The 18,993-nt window shown below is 41.2% G+C and overlaps 2 protein-coding genes across 8 annotated transcripts; one reads left to right on the top strand and one right to left on the bottom strand.

Moving 5' to 3' along the window:
• The first annotated feature begins 535 nt into the window (after positions 1-535).
• CDase (neutral ceramidase) lies at positions 536-18,937 on the top strand. Of its 6 annotated transcripts, XM_076540074.1 has the most exons (16): positions 816-951; positions 2,447-2,538; positions 2,726-2,896; positions 3,117-3,260; positions 3,404-3,580; positions 3,663-3,790; positions 3,845-4,082; positions 4,238-4,465; positions 16,326-16,448; positions 16,602-16,796; positions 16,990-17,220; positions 17,369-17,464; positions 17,532-17,702; positions 18,071-18,186; positions 18,300-18,468; positions 18,661-18,937. In XM_076540074.1, the coding sequence occupies exons 3-16, from the start codon at positions 2,756-2,758 to the stop codon at positions 18,703-18,705; spliced, it is 2,202 nt and encodes a 733-aa protein (XP_076396189.1). In that variant the 5' UTR covers positions 816-951; positions 2,447-2,538; positions 2,726-2,755; the 3' UTR covers positions 18,706-18,937. The 6 variants fall into 6 exon arrangements, with proteins under 6 accessions (XP_076396191.1, XP_076396190.1, XP_076396189.1 ...); XM_076540076.1 differs by lacking the exons at positions 816-951; positions 2,447-2,538 and adding an exon at positions 536-559; XM_076540075.1 differs by lacking the exon at positions 2,447-2,538 and having other exon boundaries at positions 815-951.
• Positions 6,081-10,961, bottom strand: CPR6 (cuticular protein 6). Of its 2 annotated transcripts, none has more exons than XM_012285757.2 (3): positions 9,805-10,961; positions 7,707-7,976; positions 6,081-6,938 (listed from the first exon to the last, which is right to left on the bottom strand). In XM_012285757.2, exons 1-3 carry the CDS (start codon positions 10,039-10,041, stop codon positions 6,654-6,656), a joined length of 792 nt encoding a protein of 263 aa, XP_012141147.1. In that variant the 5' UTR covers positions 10,042-10,961; the 3' UTR covers positions 6,081-6,653. The 2 variants fall into 2 exon arrangements, with proteins under 2 accessions (XP_012141147.1, XP_012141146.1); XM_012285756.2 differs by having other exon boundaries at positions 7,707-7,982; positions 9,805-10,955.
• Positions 18,938-18,993: the final 56 nt, after the last annotated feature.

Below are 18,993 nucleotides of genomic sequence, written 5' to 3'. Positions count from 1 at the left end.
TGCTCCTCGTTTTCGTCTCGATCCATCGATCACGTCTCGCGATCCACGCAGCTCTCTTCCACACGCGTGCAACGGCATGAGCTGACTGCTGCGAGTAGCGTAAGTTTTTCGACGACACTACCTTCTAAGTTTTCGACGTATTGTGCGATTAATAAGCGGAAACGTCGGTTTTCTTTTAAGAAACGGGTAGGTTTTTTAGATCGTAAATCCATCAGAGTATCTCTTAATATACCTTAATTATTTACCTCATTTATTATCGTTAATTCAGCTGATAAGAATGCATGTCAGCTCTGTACTTGACTTATTATCGATTGAGGAAAAAAGGTTTGTTTTTTTATGAGCATATTACATGTTCGTGCAATAAGGTGTTAATGTTGCATATCAGTCTGATTCGTTGATACAACGGAACGATAAATCTACCTTTGTTCACGGTGGATATAATGAGTGTACGCATTCTTCCTGGTCATTAGAGTGTCGTTAGTGACTCGGTTTACATTTCAGAGTAGTTTTGTTCCAAGTTCGAGAGAACTTGGGAGCGAAATTGTATTTTAAAATAAACGTGAGTACTTTTGTTTAATTTTTGGATAGTTGTTTAGATAACTAAACTTTAGAAATAAATACATTTTGACAACTGTTGCCATTTACTAATTAAAATACTTCTCGTTTGTTCGACTTATTCCTCTCGAAAGATCGATACTGTTGGAAAGTGAAAGCTGCGCTCGCCACGCAATAGTTGAACATCGTCGAAATCTTGCAGCATCCAGCTCACTTGTACTCCGGTGACTCAGTTGTGAGTCGATCTCGTTCGATCGCGAGTGTTCTCAGTTCGCGTGTGATGTCAAGGGTGAAATCTCATCAGTTCTTATCAAAAGAATGTTGAAAGTCTGAGAAACCCTCCGTTTAGAAATGTGAATCCTTTGTGTTGGAAGATAGTCGCCCTTACCAGAGGAGGTAATGAATCTAAAGTTATTGAAATACCGACATCATCAATTTCAATTTCAAACAAGTGAGGCAGATTAATTCTCGATTCGTCATCGTCGAGACGCGTAACGGTGGAGTAGGTCAGTGACAAAGAGAATAATATCGATCGTAATTGATTCGACGAGGCGAAAGAAACATCCAGAGAAAGCTGGCTAGCAGATGTTCGCGTGTATCGTTCGAAACGTCAGCTGCGCGGTAATTAATTTGTGTTTGATGATGTAAAATGGTCATAGGGGCCGGATGCGGTTGAAAACTGCGCAAATTAAATGAAGACGATGAATCAGAACGGAGGAAACGTAACGCAATTTCTGGATAATCGTGCCACGAAATTAACGTTAATCGTGGTAGATAATAGGACTCCGTAGAAAGCGATCAACTGAAACAGACCCACGTCGAGTGCTCCTTTAAGTTTTCCTCTAGTGAGTGTGCTGTTATCTTGACGATTGTTATTCTCTTCTTCTCGACTGAAAATTTCCAGAAGAACGTTTATTGGACATCTGTAGGATATTGGGTTATCACGTGGTTAATGGTGAATTTCGAAGCAGGAAAAGTTTCGCATAATTCGATGACAAAACTAATGCGAAGTAGCGATTATGTACAAGATGAAACTCGAAGTACAAGGAAAGTTACCACACATTTTGCCGATAGTCTTCGCGAATGTTCGGCTTCTGATTTCTCGTCGGCACCAAATAAGGTCATATAGAAGGAAAGAAGCGAGAAAATGAAAATCGCGTGACGTATGCTTGAAATATTTGTACGTAAACAGACCGCAACGTAATCGAATCACGTGGTGGATTCGTAATACGTGACCACGCTTGTTTGCACTTGTATGATTCTATCGCCTGCAAGAATGTTCATTGTCTCGTACTGTGTTTTGTTTTAAAACCGTCTATACCTACTAATCGATGCGATCGACTTTATGAAAATGCGCAAATTTCTCAGACTACGAGGGTTAAAAGCACAGGGGTCGGTAGTTGAGTTAGGGGATATGTACGAGGGGATGAATCTTTTGAGGGTGAACCAGGGTACAAATCCTTAAAGAGTATAGAGTAAAAATTTACTCTCTACGATCCAAAACATTTTAGTCGAAAAAATTGCGAATGGAGATTATAGGTTTATTCAGAAATATTTCACGATTCTGTCATGCTTCTCTTTTACGATTCATGCACTCGAAAATGGAAAAGGTCCACGATATTTAAGGCATTCTTACTGTGACACATTCCAAGCAGTCGCAATACACGTCGAAAGGGATTTTATAGCCTTCTAGCAGTTGTGTTGGAATATAAAAAAATCTCGATAAGTCTCTTCTTATTTGAAGATTTTTTATTCGAAAACTGCTTCAACTCTTTCCTACGTCTATTAGTGTACCATTTATATTAATTATCACACGAGAAAATTTAGAAGTCTACCCATCAAAGTTTACGGTTGCTCATCATGTCGAATAATAAAGCATTTCTATTCACAGATTCCAAAATATTTCGTACGATAAGATTACAAACAATCTACAAGTGATCTATTTATTACCTCAGATAAACACGGTCAAAAGATATCAGCAAGGTACCACACACCAAAATTATATGCACTCATTTTTAATCAGGTCTCTTATCGACGATGATAAAACGAAGATGGGATATAATGAAGTTATTGATAATCTTCGTTATGTGATTGAACCCTTATCTGTCGATCGTCGACAAGATTTCGTGTGTAAAATAGACACGAGACACAGTATATTTATTAATTCCAGCGCGATCAGACCGGCGGCTCGGAAGGCTGAATGGATACACCAAAGTTCGGACGCTTCAGGATCTTGTTCCTATTATGGCTGCTTCAGGTTGCATTGCCCGGTGCAGTTGCATCGTACAGCATCGGCGTAGGCAGAGCGGACACCACTGGACCCAGCGCTGAAGTCGTCTTTGTTAGTATTTTTCATTTAACCTTCGCATCTTTTCTATCATTGTAACTTTTTAAACATATTGCTTTTCTTATCACCAAATCTAAATTGTGCCATAAGAACGTAAAATTGCAAAAGTCAAAGTCGATGAAATTAGTGTACTTTCGTTTTTCGATAAGAGTGCAGTGTAGCGGCATGTTCGATCTGTATGGCAAGCAGTGAAACAGCTTTGTTTGTTTTCCAGATGGGCTATGCAAAGATCGATCAGAAAGGATCAGGAATTCATCTTCGAACATTCTCGCGAGCATTCATCGTCGACGATGGGGAGCAGAGATTCGTCTTCGTCAGCGTGGACAGCGCGATGATAGGAAACGGTGTTCGCCAAGCGGTAATCCTTTCGCTTCTACCCTCTTTCTGCGCTCACGATCCTTGATTCTCCAATTTACCAAGGAATTTCATGCGTCGCTGGTGAACGTTTTCGATACCGGACGTTTCAAAATGAATGCTCTCAAAGGTCTGTTTTTGTTACAGGTGTTGCAGAAACTTCAGCCACAGTTTGGCGACATGTACACGGATAAAAATGTGATGATCAGTGGCACACACTCGCACTCTACGCCGGGTGGGTTCATGCTGGACATGTTGTTCGATCTCACCACTTTTGGTTTCGTTAGAGAGACGTTCGATGCGTTGGTCAACGGAATAACAAAGGTAAAGAAAAGAGTACAGTCATTGTAAGAGAATTGAAATGTCCTTTATAATTTATTTACAGTAAAGATGATACATTTTACAGAGTATAGAACGTGCTCATAATGCAGTGGTGCCCGGTCGGATATTCATCACCTACGGCGAGGTGCAAAAAGCAAACATCAACAGGAGTCCCTTGGCGTACCTCAACAACCCGAAAGCAGAAAGGGACAGGTATTCTTAGCCTCTCAAACCTGTTGCGTTCAGAGTTAAGACTTAAATTTTCAGGTACAAGTACGACGTTGACAAGGCCATAACGCAGATGCAGTTCATTGGAGCCGATGACAGACCGTTAGGTGTGATCAACTGGTTCGCCGTGCATCCGACTAGTATGAACAACACTAATCACCTGGTGTCCAGTGATAACGTCGGCTATGCGTCGATTCTTTTTGAAAAAGCGATGAACCAGGAATCATTAGTTGGAAAGGTGAGACGCCCTTCCATGCACGGTGACTTTGATCATAGAGTAAGTTGCACAGGTATTCGTCAATTGTTAACGACCTGCTTGCTGTTCGTCTTGCATCCGTTTGTATTGCTATGATAGTCCCAAATAATTTGACCGATGAGAAAAGTGCTGGTGCAGAAATTTACTTTCTGATTTATTTGATAAATTGTAAAAAGCTGGGCCTTCGTTGGGTGCAGGGTCCCTTCGTGGCAACGTTTGCATCCTCGAACCTGGGCGATGTTTCGCCAAACACGAGAGGTCCAAAGTGCGAGTTTTCCGGGAAGAATTGTTCGGAACAGTGTACTTGTCCTGGAAAGAAGGAGGCTTGCTTCGCTTCGGGCCCAGGAAGGGACATGTTCGAGAGTACCAGTATCATTGCCAATAAAATCTTCAGAGAATCGTGGGTAAGTCACCTTGCATGCCTTTAATCATATGCTTGAAAATAGGTAGTGGTGCTAAAATGTTTGATGCAAGTAATGTTGAAGACATATCGGAAAAATAAGATTCAGAAAATTTTAGTCGAATATTTTACTTTTTTCGAGCTAGTTGTGATGATATTCTAGTTATCACAAAGATAAGAGTATCAGAAGAATTTAATTTATTTCTAATCCTCCGTTGAATTAGATTAATTATCAAATTCATTGATCTGTACTCTAGTATTTCCAACACCGATTGGCAGTGCGTAAAGATTAAACAGCACGAAATCGAAGACATTATTTATTTTTAGTATCAGCAAATTTCGATAATACTGAGATAATTTTACTATTAACCACGCAGTTAATTCTGCAAAATTTTCAACCGTAAAGATGGAAATATTTCTTCCAAGATTCAACCTAGTTAATTAATATTTACTCGATGCGCATCATAAATCTTTCAAGATTCTTTTTGTTTCTTCCATTCCGTACAATTGTTATGAGCGCAATAGTAAAAAGTTGCTACTTTTGTATACCTCCGGTCGGAGGAAACGGTAATTAGAATACGCTTGATGAATAATATCGTGGTCAGAGGCGTAAAAAAAGAAAACCTCTTACAAGCGTACGCAGAAGAAAAATCATAGATGCGAGATAATAACCGGAGTAACGAAGAAAATTATGCGCGAGCTGAGAGTGGCTTAAGTATTAATTAAAAATAAACGCAACTGATGCAAATGGAAGCCCATTTATCTTCTTAAATCATTTTCTCTCGATTTTCCGTTTTTCTTGCTTCTGCGAAGGAGATTTTTTGTTTTTCGAGAAGAAAGCGATGTCCACGTTGAATTATAGAAACACGTTCAGTGAATAAAATGTACAGCGTAAAGTTAAACTTTTCGTCCGAAATAAAACTAATTTTTCTACATTTGTTAATCTATTACTATCCAGCCTTCTACTCTGTTAAAAGAATTTTATTTCGTTCACGGAGGTACATTAAGCTGTTCGAAAATAGCTCGTGTAATATGGTAAATAAATTTATGACAAAGTAGCTTCCACAAGCTTGTTTGGTCATGGTCAAAGGGGAATCCTTGTCGCGTATCGAGTTTACGAAAATTGTGTAAGTTAAGGATTGAAGTTTCTGCAATTTCCTGTTCGACAAAGTTTCCATTTGCCTGAACACCCTTGTATCCTAGAGTAAATGAAAATCGCTTCCAATCCAAAATGAAGGCAAAACAAGGTTAAACTTTCGTCACTGTGATCTAATAGAGTGTCAATATTATAAAGTATACCAAATGCGAACAATTATTTTGCGAAGAAAAAAGTGAATGAAGATATCGTATCTAATTCCGCATTGATAAATCGAACTGGGCTTTAACAATTCAAAATTCTTAATTACCCTTGACAAATACTTCCTTGTTAAGTAGGTCAGCTGTTAATTAGTGAGGTAATTAGAAATAGCTTCGAATTAGAACTTCGAATTAGAAATAGATTTTAGCTAATAAAAATTCTTAATTATCCTTGAAAAATTTACTTTCTTTCTAATTACCTTGGTAGAATGGATTTACAATTATTTCAGACAGGTAAAAAAACATCGAGAAACACTGAATGCTTCATAGAATCATTTCTTTATTTCACAAATAGATTTGATTTTACTACAAGATTGTCAATCTTCCGCGTTTATTGAGTGAGGTAGAGAGAAGTGGCTTCGATTGCAAAAGTATTGATTCGAACGCAGTAAAGAAATTCAAATCACAAATTGTACTTTCGATTGAAAAATTTCCAAGCTCAAACTCGACTCACAAAATCGTATATCTACACATAATCTATAAATATTCAATTAAAAATTGCTCTGGAGTCTTGCAAATCGATTGCAACTCCAAATTTCAACACGCGGATGATCGATGAATAATCCGTCATCGATCGATCATCAACGTGTTCGTTTAAATAGTCCCTCGATCCTTCACCTTCGATCTGACCCTGTATAATAGGTTCCTCCTCTCGCAAAATTAACCCCTCACCCTCATTATTTTCTTAAACAAATTCTCGGTACAAAGAAAAAATAAATAACAGATGCGCAAATGAACAGAGGGAGAAAGTTAAATTTCCTGATCCAATTGAGAAGTTACCCGCGTTATGATGCGAAAGGTAAAGGGTTAATTCTCTCTCTAAATTAGGCACGCGTTTAATAGTGTTTGTCATAGTCCTCGTAACTGTTGTAATACGCTGGCGATATGTACTTTGCGACGGGTATGGGTTTCGGATGAACAGCTGGTCCAACTTTCTTCACCACAGCGTTGAAACCGTTATGGTCGTCAGCGGTGTATTCGACGATCCTGACGCTACCGTCGGGTTCGTTGACACTGTAGGAACCATGAACTACGTCACCGTCGCGTACCTCGTGCTGGGTCTTCACGTCTCCTGTATGGGGGTCGTGGACACCGTAGTTGAACGTGTACTTTGGATGGGCCTAAAAATATAATTTCATTAGCAATTTTCTATCAGAGATTATCATAATCTGGAAGATGTCTTATCTATCTACGTAAATCGAGTGTCATTATCAAAAGGCAATTGTCCGCTAATCAATTCGATCAACAGTTCCAAATAAATCACCGATCATTTCTTACTCGGAGTATATTAAATAAATGAAAATATCACGTGTTTCAAAGGAGAGAAGTAGAAACTTTGAAGTCAAGCTGCATACGTTCAATTGAAAATTTCGTAAGCTGTTTTCCGCAGGGCAAACACGTACGTGTCATAATTCAAAGGCATCTAGGATCTTAAAAATGGACAAGCGACGCGAGAAAGCGTCGCGGAAACGGTAGCGACAATGAGATACATCGCGGAAGGTTTTCCTATGCCAAGCACCACTTTTCACAGCCAGGAATTTCAATTAACAGGCAGGTGACGCCTCTCGAAATCGAGTCATCGTTATTCTTTGGCTATACAATTTTTCGATCGTCTTCAGATCGACAATTTATATGCTATTCTTCCTATCAGTCTCTTACACTTGGAGATTCGAGAAAGTACCCGGAATACATGATTAATCCCGCCATATCGAATCAATAGAAGTTCATTAAAATATGAATGTAATATTTTTTTAAAGACTGGCTCTTCTCTTCTTTCTTCCCTTTCATTTTTTATACTTCAATGCTTCATAAAAAGAAACAAAGTCGTGCTAAGAAACGTTTATCTCAGTACAAAATATATTTTATCATTTTAACCATCGAACACTTACATAATAATCGTGATCATGATCACCACGATGATCGTAGCTGTGCGCTCCATGATCAAGGGTCGCGGTCAAGTGGACAGGCGAGGCGGACACCGCGTGCACCGGAACTGCTACCGTTGGTAGCACCGCGTGTCCATCGTACTCCGCTGATCCTGAATGCGCGTATCCTTCGTAAGCCTCGTAATCGCTGTACGAGAGTCCATGGCCCCCGTTGTATCCGCTCAGGACCACCGCCTTGCAGACTGCGATAGTTGCGCACGAAAGAAATAAAACCTGAAACTACCACGAAATCAGTTACTGAAATAGGGTTACGAAAAAATACAATTCGATTCGCAAGTGATTTCGAGCTCGAATAAAGCACCACGGTAGTCACAGAGCCGTGTGGATACGAAATCGATATCCTATCAAGGGCGATTTTCACTCGAATCCTTTGGCTGACGCTCCTTTTCGGTTGATAAAAATGCTGCCCACGTATGGTCAATAAATCAGCGACATAGACAGTCGCAAACTGAACAGGATCATGTGTAACATTTTACGGGATCGATGAAAAAGCAACTTTTGTAATAACGATCTCTCCTCTTTCACGGTTTACGAGCAGGCGACGCGTTTAAACGGTTCCTCGGTGAATTATGATGGAAAAATCCGCGAAACGAGCTGTGGAAATAGCTGATAACTTTTCATTAGCCTGAAATCGCGTGTCCGTGCTTTGTATAATCGATCACCCGGTATCGTTACTGTGTCGATCGGTGGCGTAAGCGCGATGGGGTTTTTAATTGGTGAGTTTAGCAGGGTTTTAAAAGAACCCTTCGAAGGGTCGACGAACGGAAAGCATGGAAAGTTATCGAACGGGGCGAGAAAGTTACTCGCGTTTCATCTTTCGCGTCGCTTCGTGGCCTTCGACGTGTCTCTTCTGCTCGAAGAAAAGTATCCTTTTTCACTTTCTCGCCGACCTTGCTTCGTAAACTAATACGACGGAAGTGGTCAATTCCCCGGTTTCCGTATCGCGTAAATTCCGACGATTGACCGCAAAGTTCGATTTGTCGATCGTTCGCGAACGCGTATCGCCTGTCTCCAAGATCCGGTGGTCGAAACTGATCCTCCAACTTAAAGAATCGACGCGTTGAACCCTTGTAACTGGTGTTAGAAAAGATACGGATTTCCTTTTTAAACTGCGAACGGTTTGTCAGACAAGACCTAAGAATCCCGGTTAGCCACAAGGAAATTTCTTCCTGTTATAATTCACTTTCAAATCCGCGTGAACTTAGCAGACATAGGAAAGCTCGCAGGAATCGATAAAACATATTAAATACCTGGAACGAAGATAACAATGTTAATAAAAAAGTTCTTCCGAAACTATCTGACTCTGATATTAATTCTCCCGGGGTAAGGTTCCCGGTTATTTATCAAAGAGGAGATTATTCCCCAAGAACAAGCAGACACCCATTTGCCGACCCATCTTAAGGATATTCCGGTCCAAAAGTGCGAGAAAAAGAATCCAATAAAAGTCTCGATAAAAAATTCAAGGAAATTAATGTGTATTGAGTGTCACAAATTAGTGGGGACGGATCGCGTGCAGCTTAAACTACCCCAGCTTAGAAAGAAGTAAAGATCTAATCAATTAATCGTCCTTGCCCTTTAAGTGAAAGTAGTATTATTTACAGGAGGTAGTTTTTTCGAAGAAATTGTATCGTTAATACAAATAGGGTAATTTGGGGGTTTAGTGATTTGAGAATATGAGCTTTTGCGAATTTGAATATTTTAGAATTTGAGGATCTGGATTTGTAACTTCATGTATGATGAAGTGTTTTAAGGATGCTGAGTTCACCATCCCTACCTAGTTACACCGATATACTGTACCATTCTGCACAAGTGTATAACTATAGTCTAGTATGTCTGGTACTAGTTCCTTTCAAATTGTACGAACTCTAAGGGAAACTAAATATTTTAAAAAATACTAAAATGTGAATGATAAATATTTCTATGTACAATATCTTAACGTCACTCGGAGTTATATCTTGACCCAATCGAATCTATATATCGAACACCAGAGTCGACTACCACGCACGCACACAGCGATTCCGTGTAATTTCGAGCGTCGTACCTTCAGCATGCTGATCAAGTTGTACGGTGTCCCGTGTGTTAAAACTGTGTATGGGAAAACGACGCGATACTCACTGATAGCCGTCATTCCGAGACGATGCTCTTTATATCTATCTCCCACCCGAGGCGTGTTTCGTTCCCGGGCAAAAGCTCTCCTGTACTCCTTCCATCCCATGGTTGCCCACCCCCACTTGGATTCGTCTTTCTTCCTGTGAGAAGACAACCAACAGACGCACATACGGTAACCGCGCGTTTATCCACGTGCCGGCTACCTAACCGGCGAAAGGATGCTCGTTTTCTTGCCGTCACTTCCGGTCAACACAGAACTGCCAGATTGACCGAAAGATCAAGATATCCTTTCTTTAGAGTTCAACCGTTTGTACCTTTGATCTTTAGACGTGTAATTATTTTATACGCGTCTTGCTCGTTCGCTAATTAGCCGGCTTATTAACAAATAATGTGTACCCTGTAGAATAGGTATTGTCCCATGTTCATCGGTGCCCTAATTACTAAACATTCTCCTCCGTATTACTCTGAACTCGATGATCGTGGATCATGAATGACCGTTTCCTAATCTGTGTAATCGAAACTCGACAGCTTGAAGACAGGAAAAAGATTTATTTAGCAAGAAAATGAGTATGCCGAAAGAGGGGCGTGGTTATTGCCACTGTGTTACGACGAGTGTCGCAATATTTAAGAGAGTAGGAACAAAGGTTGCTCGGATGGTCGTGTGCATAAATAATGGAGCACACCTTCTTTCGTTGCACTAATCTCGTGTTCGATGTAATCGCGGACTAAATAATTCCCTCGCTGTTTACGATACCAGATCCTTAATCTTGCTTAAGCGAGTGTGAAGGCAAGATACGGTAGCTCCTTTGTTTAATTCCCGTTCGAGATACGGGTCGATAATGGTAATGGTTAAATCAAGTGCACGCTCATCTCGCAAGCTGTCTATCACTGATCCGGAAAGACCAATTATTCCACGAACGCTCGTTCGTTTTCGGCTAGTTCCACACCCGCAAAAATTGTGATCAAAATTCGAACGGTAACCGCGTTAAAATTGCTTTAGTATTCAGCAACTTCCTCGCGAGCAAAAATGATCGCGAATCGAGATAAAACAAAGGAATAAAGAATTCGCATGTAAACGTAGCGAACAGAAGAACGCGGACGAGATTACGATCAAACTTTTGCATCCTCTGACATAAAGATACCTATCCTTTTTTCATCTCGAATAATTCACGTGTCTTTGTTTGAAATTCAGACGTTCGAGATGACCGGTCGAACTCGACCGGTTTAAAAAAGGACTGCTCATTTAGAAGTTGTGCTTTATACGGCCTTTTTCTGCTTACAAATCTATTCTGATGAGTCCGGAGCAAACTGTTGGACAAAAGCTGGTTTTGCATGGCAAAATGTTTATGATGTTTATGAAGCGTGAATTTCAATTTGATACGATTTTCTTGGGGAAGATAATTCAGACGAAATAACTTTATTTTGTAAATTTCAGGCATTTTGAATATTCTGACACGTGCTTTGCATATTTCAATTTATTACGAATACAGGAATTTTTGTTACTTAATAATACCGTAACATTTGAACATCTGGCATTAGGGGTCGTACAGTTTTTAGAGTAATTTAAAAACTAGTATTGGAAATCCTCGTCGATCTCTCTTTTTTTTTGTCAAAGCGGAACTCCTAGAAATTGCTCCTGAGGACCTTGCGAGTACGTGTTTTACGGCCAGTTAAAGTAGATAATGTCCATGGTCAGACGGCGTGAAAGGATCATTAAGGAAGAGTACCTGTTACTCGAGCCATTTTGTGAATCTCAAAAAGCCTTCTTTCGACATTTTCAAATATCGTTTCGTAATTTCTTTGCCTCACAAAACCGTAGTTCGCTCTAATCTCGTATTGCGTCCTCGCGTTTCGAAATATTAAACTCACAAGTGATTGAAATTTGTTTTGACGGCTCAATTTCTAACTCGTCACGGTAGAAATTGAAAGTCTTCTCTTACGATCAATCATAAATGGAAAAGTTTTTGTCTCATGATCGTGAAGGAAGGAGCACGCACCGATGCTGAAGCGACGCGAATGGGAAGTTAGCCGACACGTCCTATTATTCTCCTTCCGTTTCTAAAGCGGTCTCCGACGACCGCCTGGAACCTGGAAGAGGCCCAGAACTCGTTGCTGTTACGATTCTAACAGCCGTGAAACCGTGAAAGGTTGGCTCGTGACCGTAATGCCAAAACGATCAGATACTTTGCTAATGCCTGTTTTATGTACGACCGTTCACCGTGTGTCGTCGCGACGATTCTTGTTAGTATGACTGGCACACTTTCAAATACCAGAATGAACGATCACGGAAAAAGATTACACTCCCATCGCGAACCGAGTAGCTTTTTCGTCGCCAATTTCCGGTTTAACGTTTCTGCATCTCTCGAAATTTCCTGCCTCGTGCAGTTCCTAATACAATTTTCAATTTACACATATTTGAGATTGCAGAATAGTATTTTTCATCGTATGATCAAATTGAAAGGATCGTAAAAGGAGCTCATTTCTTAAAAGGCTTAAGTATTCGGAACAAGAAGAGTGCAAACGAGTGTTCTCTTAATCCAAATCCCTCCATGATGGAAGGTTTTCCCTTCTTTCTCTGTTTCGTTGCTCTCCTCCTGTCACGCCTCTGTCAATCGGATATTGTATGACGCAACTCATTGTTTACGAGCGGCATTTCAATACAATCGTGTGAGAACTCCATGAAACGTGGGGAAGAAATATCCCGGCGTATCCTTGGCACACCCCGATACATGTACCGTTTGCCAGAATCGAGGCTCCAAGCGTTTTCGACTTTCAAACACGATTTGACAAAACTGCTTTTCTTTCAAAACTCAGATTTCTAACCATAAATTTCTCGTCAAACACCTGGACTTTCCGGATCTTGACGACCTTAAAGTTCACTGAGTTTTCAACTCGATGTTCCTTATAATTGCTCGAACCAATTCGTATCCCACGATCTCGTTGTGCAAGTCGATTACCGGGCGTTGTCGAGTCACAGAAACCCACGTAACGTACACGTACACGAAATCACGAAAAGGGTGACGTCGAGAAGAGAAACAGTAGAGGGGAGGAGAGGTAAAAAAATGGAACGAGCAAAACCGGCACGGTGATCCACGTGTTTACACGTTCCTGTTCCCACGTCGGTTGAGGCAGGACTTTGCAATCGCCTGCTATCTTTCCTCATTATATGGTTTATCTCGAATCTTTAGAGACACGATTCTGCTTCCGTGCATGAAAATTCTTTGCCCGCGAAACAAGCGTGTGCGTCGAGCTCAAAGTGCCATCGTTAGCGGTCGATAAGGGAGGTTTACGAGTTGGCTTCGACGAACTTGCAAGATTTTTTAACCGAGGGTGTGAATGAGAGTCGCTATGGTCATAGGTTTTAGCTGCTGAACAGTCTGCTTCTTGTATGTAGCAATTTAGAAATATACGTTTCGAAACACCAAAGATTACTCTGAAAATAGCATCCTTACCAAATTGGCTTTTAAGATGAGTTCATAAGTATTACATTAATTGCGTCATAAGTTCCGCGTGTAGTAAATTGCACAGCATCCTGTGTACAAAGGCTGAACGCATCGGAAAAGAAAAGAATTCGTCGATTTCCTTTAGCCTTCTTGAAATTACTACGTTCACGACGATCAAATCGAAGGTGGATATTCATGATTCATCCGGATGTTGCGCGAAGTCCTTGCCAGCCAGAAAATTGCTCGTAAATTCGGCGTTACATAGGCGGATTATGAGGCCAGCTCGCGATCTCGTTTCCTAGTTTTACTCGTTAATTCGCCTGGTAACTGTAGCCCCCTTTCGCCGTCGCCTTGCGTAATCCCTCAATTATCTTTTAATTATATGCGAAAGAAATATGCGTAACAATGTCCACTTTCCAAATTCTGCAAACTATTTCAGTAGACCCTGTCTTGGCACAGAGGATACAAACTTCTCTCGATATTACGACGGTCTTCGCGCCTTCTCATGGCGATATAACGCGACATTTTTGACCATGCCACGCACGCCATCAGGAAATAACGGGACGAATAAGCTAGAGGAATAAAAGTTGAAAAGGACAGCTTCCTCCCGAGTTACGACACGGTTATTCAATCGAACGAGTTTCACTCTCGTTCGTCCGGAAAGCCACGCATGTGCGTGAATCCAAATGCAACCGAGTAGACTATTCAAAGTTTTGACCCGTCGCATCGCCTTACTGCTCTGGAATGACAAGAGCTTCCCTGTTTGCTGATTTCTAGTATCAGGAAGTAGAACCAGTTCGTCCTTTCCACGTTTCTAGTACATTCAATTTCCTTGGATTTGGCAATGGTTCGAGAAAAGTTCTACCGAAGGATTTGAGAAGGGTTTACTGAGGCTGTAGACTACTGATAACTTGATTAAATTTTTGTACGGGCAGCGTATAAATATACTCGCGGCCAATGTAATCTTTTAGACAACTCATAGGCAGGAAATAACAGGAAACGTACTAGTTCCATTTCCTATCAGCACCATTCTTTCCCATTGTTAACTTGACACTAATAAGAAATCGTGTTTTACTCTCATCGAACAGATATCAATTTATAAGATTGCGATTTGAAGCAAGTAGAACCAAATTTAAGGAACGTTTCGAAACAGCTTGGGTGAACAAATACGTAGACCATAAATCCAGCTATCTTGCTGGAGCTAATAGAAACGAGATAGTCGTGTTCGAGTATCAGTAGAGTTACGAAGTCCATGAATCGACTCGATGACACGATGTACACGCTCTACGAAAACCCTTTCGAGACAAGACAGCGGCATAGTGGGAAAAAGCGGTGGAACGAGGTCAGATCGCATGGTTCCTTCGCGATCCTTCCCAGAACGCGCCACACCCTGCAAGGACGACGTTTCTTCCTCGAGTAACTCTCGGACTGCCTTCTTTTTTTTCACAGACGACTCGTGAATCACGCTACTGTGCAACGTTTTCACACGTCTCGTGGCAGTGAAAGGTGTTAACACACGCCTGTTACCCCTAACATGTAATCGAGACAAATGATCCTCTTTATGGAATCAATTCTTAAGTTCTACGTTTCTTTTTATATCGAATTTCGCGTCTACGAGTTTCTGAAATTTACATTTCTATAAATACATTTCATTTCGGTCGGAAAGACTAATCACGCAACGAGACTTAATCGTAACTCAATCAGGGACAAATCGAACACGTAATGTGACGTTAATCGGCATCCATCTCGACGTTCCATCACCGTGGTTAATCGTCGTTATTATTAAAACAAGCTTCCTTGGTCCGGTGTTCTTGACCGCGCACGATTGCAACTCGTATTGGTGGGCCTCACGCGCGTATTACTACGTTCTACGTTCCCTGACCGAGGGAAAGTGGCGGAAGGCAAGGTTGCGTGTGTACGAGAAGATGAGATCTCAGATATCGAACAACACGACGTGCATGAAACCGAGAGATAGAATTGCCGCGAGGGTTCTTACCGAAAGGAACAGTGATTTTAGGGGTAGATGGAGAAAGGGTTGAAAGGTCGGTGTTCGAAAGGATAATAGATGGACCGGAAAGGATGGCAAATGACTCGATAGCGTGGAGCAAGGGACAAGAAGCTGGAGCGAACCAGGAACGAATAGGGATGTTCTTTTATCGCTGGCTTTGAAAGGGTCGGTTCAAATATTCTTGGATACCAACATTTTATTTTGGTATTTCGCTTCTGCATCAACATTTTATATTTATTTTACCTAAAGTAGCATAAGTTAAAAATTAGCACGCATGGCCGTTTTCACTGTAACGCCAGCGCGTTAATTATTTGCATCTTTTATACAGGCGCATCCATAACGAGGTGGGAGCTGACGTTTCCTTACGTTCACACGCGTTACAGTTACATTACAATGATACAAGCCTTCCTTCGATCGGCATTGAACCATTTACCGATTTCCTATTTACAGTCATACTTCTTGGTAAGACACAGCTTTCGTTCGACCGCGATTAATCTTCGCTCTTCCGTTTCCGTTTGAATCGAGAGGGTGAACCTCGACTAGAAATTGGCGTCAGAATACTAGTACATCGGTCGAGTACTTTATGCGTTTTTTAACATAAAAAATATTTCTCAACACGCACAAGATGCGTAAGATAGTATACGATGCGTCGGCAATTGGAAACGTTCGAATACGATTCGCAGCACGCTCGGAATACACTTTCGCCCTCGTGGAACAAACGACGGAATAGAGAGAGGAACCGCGGAGGCAAGAAGACGATAATTAACATACATTCGCATGCTCTTTAGCCGTGACGCGACCGGCGAAGGTTCCGCCGGTTTCGAGAGCCGCGTATTTAGCATCATAAAGCGAGAACGGTCGGAGAACAGCTTCTATCCAGCCAGGCGGATGCGTTTGAATGCGTGCCTGGCTGGATAAGCTGTTGTGTACGTGTACACGCGTTGCGTTGTTACCGCAGACATCTCGATTCTATATTCATGTTCCGTTGCCTGGCGATTGCAGCGGCTCTGGCAGTACGGGAACGCCAAGGAAGTGATCGGACCCCTTCGCGTGGTGCATCGATACGTGAACATGGCGGAACAGACGGCCGAATTCTACAACCATACCTCCGGAAGGACCGAAACGGTAACGTGGAATCATATTTATTACCATTACATTCCCTCGCTAATGGATGTTAACATCCTCTTTTATAAATAGCGATAACAGTTCGAGCAATGTTTTCTTGATGCTCAAGTTACTAGATAAAGCAATATCCTAACGGTGTGGTTGGTTCATTAGGTGCACGGATGTGAACCAGCGATGGGGTACAGTTTCGCGGCCGGAACGATCGATGGACCAGGTTCGTTTGCCTTTGAACAAGGTACCACAACCGATAATCCCTTGTGGAACACGGTCCGCAACTTGTTAGCATCCCCCACAGCCGAGGATGTAAAGTGCCACGAACCGAAGCCAATTCTACTTGCCACTGGACGCGTAAGTCATCTCCGTTGACCCAAAATGTGATGCATATTATTGCACATCGACTGAACCAATAATCGAAGTTACTTCGTACCGAATGAAGTACTTCATACCATTCCCAAACTAAACGTCGAAAATCGAGTGAGCCAATATTTAGACAAGGGTATATTCGGTTGGAAAGTTGCGAGTCATGAAATTTATTGATCAGATGACCCTACCGTACGAATGGCAACCAAAGATCGTGGCAACGCAAGTCGCACTGATCGGGAACGTTGTCATTGCCGGTGTACCAGGGGAATTCACAACAATGTCCGGAAGAAGATTGCGAGAGGCTATCAAAACGGTCATGAACGATGCGTCCAACGACGAAACCTCCGTTATAGTCGCCGGTCTCTGTAATACTTACAGTGATTACGTCACTACGCCAGAGGAATATCAAGTAAATCATAGATCATCTTTACGTTCGCTTGCTGCTAACCATTTTGAATAATTTATTACCCACTGCTATCGTTCTTCTCGCCTTAACGGATTAGAAGAGTTCAAATTTTGATTACCATCGATTATTTTTTCTTTCTTTTCGCTTTTAGATTCAAAGGTACGAAGGTGCGTCTACCATATTCGGACCGCATACGCTAACAATTTATTTGAAGCTGTATCAAGAACTTGTGACAGCTGCCATTATGGTGAGCACCCGTTGTGTCTAATCGACGACAAACTCGACGAATCTTGCGACGATTTGCATGGTTTTAGAAAAGGGACGTGGAACCCGGACCATCTCCTCCTGACCTAAGGAAGCATACACTTCTCAGCTTCGTGACACCTGTTCTGTTCGACACTCCAAAGTGGGGCAGAAATTTTGGTGATTGTATTCAACAGCCGCAGAAAATTGCTTTACCTGGAGACGTTGTTACCGCAGTATTCGTGAGTAATAAAATGTTATAGTTACGATAGTGATAATTAAGGCGTATAACACTCAAAGCGTTAAAGAAGAAATAATTTGCCGTGCAATATCGAGTAAGGTAATGAAGACCGTGACCCAGTTAGACTTAACATTGTGGTCGTCGTGGAAACGTTATGCAAAATGTTCCATAATAGAATAGGAATAAAATGATGCACAAGTCGTGCGTCGACGTAATGACAGTACAAATGTTCACGGTCCACTGAACGATTAAAATGATTTCTATTCATACGTGTTAAATTCAACTTCGAGGACATTGTAAATGTTATTTCATTTATAATTTTTTATCATCTGAGGAAATGTCGCGAGTTTGATTCTTCATTTTCTGCAGATTTCTGGTCATCCACGTAACAATCTAATGACGGAAAGCACGTTTTTGACGATTGAGAGGTTGGGAGACGACGAGGTATGGATTCCCGTCGCCACAGACGCTAGTTGGGAAACCAAGTAAGAATTCAGCAAACCTATTTTAACTATAAGTTAACGAAATCATTAAAAACTGGATGGATGAAAAGGATAAGTAGGTAAAATAGACACTTCATACGGTGTTATCGATACAGATTCGAGTGGAAGAGGACATCCGTGGTTCTCGGTTCGAGTCAGGTGGCCATTACGTGGCAAGTCCCCGAGGACATCAAAGATGGGGAATATCGTATCAGACACAACGGTTACTATCGTTATATCCTTGGCGGCGTCTTCCCTTATTACGGGGTATCGAATCACTTCCAGGTAAGTTGAAAATCTCTCGAAGAAACAACGTCGTAGCGATGCCAACTCGAGTCATGTCAGTTCACAGAAAATTCTAACAAACGTTGTCACCCGAACACATATTTGTATCGGTTCAACACGCTTCGCTATCACTGCTAAATTTAGTCAACATACTTTACCGTGAGTCACGTTACTTTATATCGATCGTTTCAGGTTGTAACCAGAGGGTCAAGAAATCATGGGCCATACGTCTACTAACCATCGTTGATGTTTCTATTCTCGAACGAGAAATATTTACGCTTATATTTACGACTGAATCGAGGATAATTTGACGGTAAATGCCATAAAATAACAAGAAAGAAAGAGAAGAGATTTTTGTATATACAATTTTATGTTACGTATGTGTGTAATCTTTTTGGAACGTATAAAATGTCGAATGACATGGATGTCCAGAGTGATATAGAAATAAACGAGAAATTTATACAAATTACTTGACTACCCTCGTGAAAAGTAATTTCGTACAATAGAATCCTGGAATCGATATCT

This window comes from Megachile rotundata, chromosome 15, assembly GCF_050947335.1.
Source record: "Megachile rotundata isolate GNS110a chromosome 15, iyMegRotu1, whole genome shotgun sequence".
Taxonomy (NCBI): Eukaryota; Metazoa; Arthropoda; class Insecta; order Hymenoptera; family Megachilidae; genus Megachile; species Megachile rotundata.
The sequence above is the reverse complement of the archived record's forward strand: the minus strand, read 5'-3'. Positions and strand labels throughout refer to the sequence as shown.

What these genes read in the sequence shown, in the direction of transcription:
- CDase (XM_076540076.1), top strand. Translation starts at nt 2,756, where the DNA reads ATGGATACACCAAAGTTCGGACGCTTCAGGATCTTGTTCCTATTATGG. An exon ending in TTCTACTTGCCACTGGACGC is followed by an intron (nt 16,797 to 16,989) that starts GTAAGTCATCTC and finishes TTTATTGATCAG; the next exon opens with ATGACCCTACCGTACGAATG. An exon ending in GGGTATCGAATCACTTCCAG is followed by an intron (nt 18,469 to 18,660) that starts GTAAGTTGAAAA and finishes CGATCGTTTCAG; the next exon opens with GTTGTAACCAGAGGGTCAAG.
- CPR6 (XM_012285756.2), bottom strand. Translation starts at nt 10,041, where the DNA reads ATGTGCGTCTGTTGGTTGTCTTCTCACAGGAAGAAAGACGAATCCAAG. An exon ending in ACTTGATCAGCATGCTGAAG is followed by an intron (nt 7,983 to 9,804) that starts GTACGACGCTCG and finishes ATTTCGTGGTAG; the next exon opens with TTTCAGGTTTTATTTCTTTC. An exon ending in ATCATGATCACGATTATTAT is followed by an intron (nt 6,939 to 7,706) that starts GTAAGTGTTCGA and finishes TTATATTTTTAG; the next exon opens with GCCCATCCAAAGTACACGTT.